Source organism: Gymnoscopelus microlampas (genome assembly GCF_963454915.1).
Source record: "Gymnoscopelus microlampas genome assembly, chromosome: 13".
Taxonomy (NCBI): Eukaryota; Metazoa; Chordata; class Actinopteri; order Myctophiformes; family Myctophidae; genus Gymnoscopelus; species Gymnoscopelus microlampas.
In genome coordinates this window covers 21,738,200-21,743,868 of record NC_139950.1, presented here as the reverse complement: position 1 = coordinate 21,743,868, position 5,669 = coordinate 21,738,200, and the positions used below count along the sequence as shown (strand labels likewise).

The following is a 5,669-nucleotide window of genomic DNA, read 5'->3' as shown; positions in this document are numbered from 1 at the left end:
TAGCTAGCATCCCCATTTTGGGTAGCTCCGACGGAACCTCTCCCTCCGCTCCGAGATGAGGTTCCTCGTTTCTCGGTGCCGTTTTAGCAGGACATTGTTGCACATTTTCCACTTTACATGTTTCTTACCCCTTTCTGCACATCGTATCCAAAAAGTAAAGGTTTTCTGCCATGCTCTCAGATGTTTTAAGTTCTAGCGCACAATAAAAGCTATCCAACGAGTTGAAAAAAGTATTTAATTCGCCTCTGTCCTCATCCGGTTACATGTTTTTAAGACATTGCGCAAGAGTTGCGCCCGTATAACATTACTGATTCCCCTACTGGTTAAATGTTAAATTGCATCTACTAATGCAAAATATTATGGAACCGCACCATAGAGTTAAAAATAAGGAACCGCACAGAGGCAAATGAAATACTTTTTTCAACTCGTTGGATAACTTTTATTGTGCGCTAGAACTTAAAACATCTGAGAGCATGGCAGAAAACCTTTACTTTTTGTATACGATGTGCAGAAAGGGGTAAGAATTACCCCTAGAAGATAACATTTTTTGCCACCCCCTTTCCCCCAGTCATTGCCGCACGCACGCACGCACGCACGTGTCTCTCTCTCTCTCTCTCTCTCTCTCTCTCTCTCTCTCTCTCTCTCTCTCTCTCTCTCTCTCTCTCTCTCTCTCTCTCTCGACTCGGCGGCATCTTGTTACACGGTGATATTTGACAGAGGGACCAACTGAGAGCAGCCATGGCCAAAAGCGATGGATGTGAATATTTCAAGAGAGCGAGCCTCTTCTGGATTATTACCGTCACATTCTCTATGGGATACTTTACTGTAAGTCAACAACGGAACACGATCAGTGACACATAGTGAAGCCTATTATTCTCTCTGCTCAGACAGTCACTACACGTACACAGCTAGTAGTAGCAGCCTACTTGTGTTACAGGGAAAGGTTTCCGGGCAGTTTATTGTTCGCCATATATTTTGCATAGGTTTGATTGATTGAATACTTTATTAACAGTTTGCAAATAGTACAGAGGTAGGACTTTACAATGATTGTTAAAAGGATACCACATATATATATATATATATATATATATATATATATATGTGTGTGTGTGTGTGTGTGTGTGTGTGTGTGTGTGTGTGTGTGTGTGTGTGTGTGTGTGTGTGTGTGTATAATGTGGATCATTTAGGTGAGGTCACTGCCAAGTCTTGCATCACCTCTAATCTGACCGTTATCATCCACCCATCCATCGAGACACTAGTGGACAAAGTCCAGTGAACAGCTAACTTTTTCTGCCATTTAGTTTTAGCTTGATGTTATTTTTGTCTTTGCTTAGTTGTTTAGCCTTTTAACAAGTTTCTCTTAATTTAATAAAGTTTTTATGTTGTAAAGCTGTAAATAAACATATTATGCAAAAAAACATCATAAACGAGTAGTACTCAATATGTAATACTCAAGAATTATTATTATTATTAGTAGTAGTAGTATTATAACTAATATTGGCTACATTTGATTTGACACTCTGTCTTAATTTAAGACAAAGAGTGTACAATTGTAGTCTGTAACCAAATGGACCCGGGGTTCTATTTGTTCCATTTGTACACTCTGTGAGCTACAAATGGATAAAGTCATACACAGAAAGCAAAGCAAATGGTTAATTGTTCATAATCATTACTATTTGTGTTATTATTATTTATATTATTATTATTGACCATTGCCCCAGATATAAACGCAGCGTTTTGTATTTGGCTTGTCTGACAACAATGGGCCAAACTAGTTAGAACAACACTATGCTTTTGTCAGGGGCCCTTTAAACAGAGCAGAATAATGGTCTTTTATGTTGTCCATGCACCAGCCATGATCCATATGTTGGACATAGGATGACAATAGTCACATGTGACATCCATTGTGGTCATTGGTAAACATGTTTATCTTTGTTTTAATACACCCTTTAAACACTTGATGGAGTAACTGGTAAATTAAAGTGATGTAGGCTAAGTGGTATTTTGGGGTGAAAACAAAACGTGTTTGTTTTGTTGTTTTAAAAGTAAAAGCTATAATCTGATAGTAACCATAGAGTGTTAGTTCAGTAACCCCATCCCTCCAGCTCTTTCATAAACAGATAATACATTTCCAGGTGGGTCATCAATTTAATCAGTCAGAAGAAAGATAACCAATTTATCACCTTCAATTTTATAGTGTACCAATTCCATTATTGTCAATTCCATTTTAACTTGTGTACCCTGTGTATGAGTTCTCTCGCCTGATTGGATGACATTGGTATCCCGACCAGCTGGAGAGATGGGGAGACCCTTGATGCTGAACAAACACTTTGGCAATGATTGCTATCAGAATATATATCTAATTAACACGTATTTTAACAAAACATATCATTAACACGGTACACCCCTTTTAACTGTGTGTTGCAGTGCACTGTGTTTGTGCCAGAAAAGATACCATTTGAAAGCCTCGGTCCACTGGGGTCTTTTTCCAAACACATGGTGGACAACCACTCTGACTTCATGTACAAAGGGTAAGTGAGCCTTCTTGTGAATAAGCATAAACTGTCAAATTTAAGATCGAGTGTTCATTTAACTCTGTAAACCCTTAAGTGTCCATTTGATTACATTTGTGCACTCGCCGAGATTTTAAGGAGATTTCTTTGGCATAACTGTGACTGTGTACTGTGACACTTCCACAAGTCTTCCTTCTTGACAGATTCAGGATGAAATAAATGTAAATGTGGTGTCAAGTACTCTAAAACAAATGAACAAAGCTCTTAGTGATTTTGACCATTGCCACATTGTTAGCTCTGCCATTTCAAATGCTCCTCATCTGCCAATCAACCATACAGTCACATGACTGCTGTAGCAACATCCGAATATTACGTGTGGAGTACCACAATTAAAGGGCAATTGTTCTTTCTCAAGTCATGTGACATTCACAGAGTACTCTTCAGCCTAAGTGCTGTCATTGTGGCAATCCAATTGATTGATGGTTGTTGTGGATTAACTAATTTAAAAAAAAACAGTGCACATGCTCCAAAAGTCTTAATTTGTATTATTTGTAGACTGGTAGCCCTTCCTCAGACCAAGAGGAGCTACCTCTGAGGTACACGCTATGTGGTGGTAATACAAATTAAGACTTTTGGAGCATGACCCAGTGTGCAGGCTCAAATGCAAATGTTCTTTTAAATTCTGACCTGGCCATCTGTACTTTGACAATTAACTTTTCGGGGAAGAATTTAAATGTGGGGAAAGAGGTTGAGATGTTATTCGATCAACATTTTAGAGCCCCTCCAGTATTCATTTACATTCTACACAGCAAGATCCTGCGCACCCATTGTTTCAGAGTTAAGTTACCATTCATTATTTAATTTAACAGTGTACTACATTGCAATTGCATTATTATAGTGTAAAGTTGTGTGGCAGTTTATGTAAACATGCTGTTCATTTTACACTGTTCTGATTAGGCATTTTCTGTTTTGTTTTTGAAAAAAAGGCTGGTGTTGGTTGAACCTTTTTTCAAATGAAGCTTTTTCTTGTGCAGGTGGCTGGCAGCCTGGGCTGTGCATTTGTTTGAGGCCTATGTCGCAATGAAGATGTGCAGGTAGGAACTAACAATACTCTCGTTCTCCACTAGAGAGTGCTCTGATCAAAATCTTTGTTTTTTATCATATCCTATTCATATTCCTGTTATAAAACAACTTATATAGCAGGGATGTGATCAGGAAACAGAAATGAAGAAAAAAAGGTAGTCTCCCTTTTGAAATGCAAGGGAGGTCTCCAAGTCCAGAGAACTCCAGTTTCTCATATAGGAAAACAGAAACCATGTATTTAGGCATTCCTTAAAGAATACTTCACCCCAAAATGACATTTTACCCCCTATAATTACTCACCCAGTGATGGATTGAATACAAGGATAACTTTCAATTGTATCACATTCCTTTACGATGAATATCCAAAAATGAAGAGAATATTGTTGAAAAAGAAGACAATTTGGAAAAATAGGGGTCCATTATTAACGACAGCAAAACCCTATCAAAATGTATTTGTACTGTTTATAAACTGAAACACAACTCTCAAATTGTATCCCCAAGTGTCCTGTATCCAGTAGTGTGCTCACTACTTCCAAAACATTGCCTTTAAGTATACTTTTAAATAAATCACTTCCGGTTTAATCCATCTACCATCTCAAGCGCAAAGTGAGGAATGCGTCTGGGCATGCACCATGGGGTTCAGTACACATGCACTTGCACAGGCGTGTGTGTCATTCAGGCATCAATGCCTGTTTAGCCTGGCAGTGTTTTAAACAATAAGGTTTCAGCAAAACAGCAGTGTTTTGTAAATACTAAGGACACAGACTGGATATAGGAGGCTTAGGATTATACTGTGAGAGTTATTCTCTTTGTTTTTTGGGTAAGTAATTGATAGAAAAAGAGTCAAGTTGGGGTTCACTTTGTTCATTGCCTTATCTTCAGGATTGTTGTTAGATTTCTTAAATATCTAATTTAACTTACACTGTATATACTGCCAGACTGGACTTGAAATCAACTTGTCTGTTTGTTGTGTTTAATGTTCGTATGTCCTTGCAGTAAAAAAGGCATTGACAACATGGCGACTCGCTGCCTGTGGTTCGTCCAGACATTCCTGTTTGGCTTCGCCTCCCTAGGCCTGCTTCTCAAGTATGACCCTGAGCGTCCCAAACAGCAGTGATGCCTGCAGGAGGAGAGCTGAAATCCACAAGTCTCTTGCTTCTCTGTACCCCTGCCCCTTCATTGTCATCCTCATAGATATGATTCTCTGTACGGGATGGGGAGCAAGCAGGCAAGAAAATACTTATCAAGCCCTTCCTGTTAAGGGTTGTCCACACCAAGCACTATAACTATAAATATAATAGTTTACATTTTTTGAGTCCAGACCACAACTATAACGACGACAGTGGTGAACAATTTAGTTATAGTGCTTGGTTTGGATGCCTCTTTAGAGTTATTCCTCTAACATAGAATTGAAATGTGAAGTTGAATAGACTCACTACTTCTCTTACTCTCTGAATTTATTCAGAATAACTATGCACTAACTGGACCTCTTTCATTCCATGAGCCTCCATGAATAACCTCAGAGACGGCAGTAGCACATTAGACCAATGTTTTAAAATAGATCATTTTGAAGCTAGTAGTAATAATAATAATAACAATATATTGACTACTGAAGTCTTAAAATTCACACTGGCCTTATGAACTTTGGTAACACAAGTTCGGGTTCATCTCAATACAAACACTTTGTTTTAGTGATTGTGAAAGAACACACATTGTTTACATAGAAGTTTTGGCAAACTAATGTTTATATTAAGGGAATATTTTCTACAGAAAGATTTGTACTCTAGTATAGTGTATTAACATTCAGCTGGAGTGATAATGACAATGTTGCTTTCTGTACTGCTGTGCAACCAAGCTGTGCTGAAGATACTGTCCGACAGATTGCCTGCCATCATCATCAACCCTTATTGCCTCAAAAGTCAAAATGAATGAGTGGAGCCACAAAACAGATGTTTCAACATCTTCTGAACAGAACCTCACAGTTGCATTTATGAGTGAAGTGCTTTGATTTTAAATCACCAAGTAGCTTTTGTCCACAAAGTGTAAGGAATAAAAACTGTCATATCAAGTAAA

General features: G+C 38.2%; 1 protein-coding gene across 1 annotated transcript; it reads left to right on the top strand.

The window, feature by feature from the left end:
• Positions 1-692: 692 nt before the first annotated feature.
• Positions 693-5,669, top strand: tmem254 (transmembrane protein 254). Its single transcript, XM_084076403.1, has 4 exons — positions 693-825; positions 2,428-2,531; positions 3,548-3,607; positions 4,593-5,669. The coding sequence occupies exons 1-4, from the start codon at positions 739-741 to the stop codon at positions 4,711-4,713; spliced, it is 372 nt and encodes a 123-aa protein (XP_083932529.1). The 5' UTR covers positions 693-738; the 3' UTR covers positions 4,714-5,669.

Bases quoted from the DNA above. Each gene is read 5' to 3' on its own strand.
- tmem254 (XM_084076403.1), top strand. From the start codon at position 739: ATGGCCAAAAGCGATGGATGTGAATATTTCAAGAGAGCGAGCCTCTTC. The intron at 826-2,427 runs GTAAGTCAACAA...TGTGTGTTGCAG, and splicing joins TCTCTATGGGATACTTTACT to TGCACTGTGTTTGTGCCAGA. The intron at 3,608-4,592 runs GTAGGAACTAAC...ATGTCCTTGCAG, and splicing joins GTCGCAATGAAGATGTGCAG to TAAAAAAGGCATTGACAACA.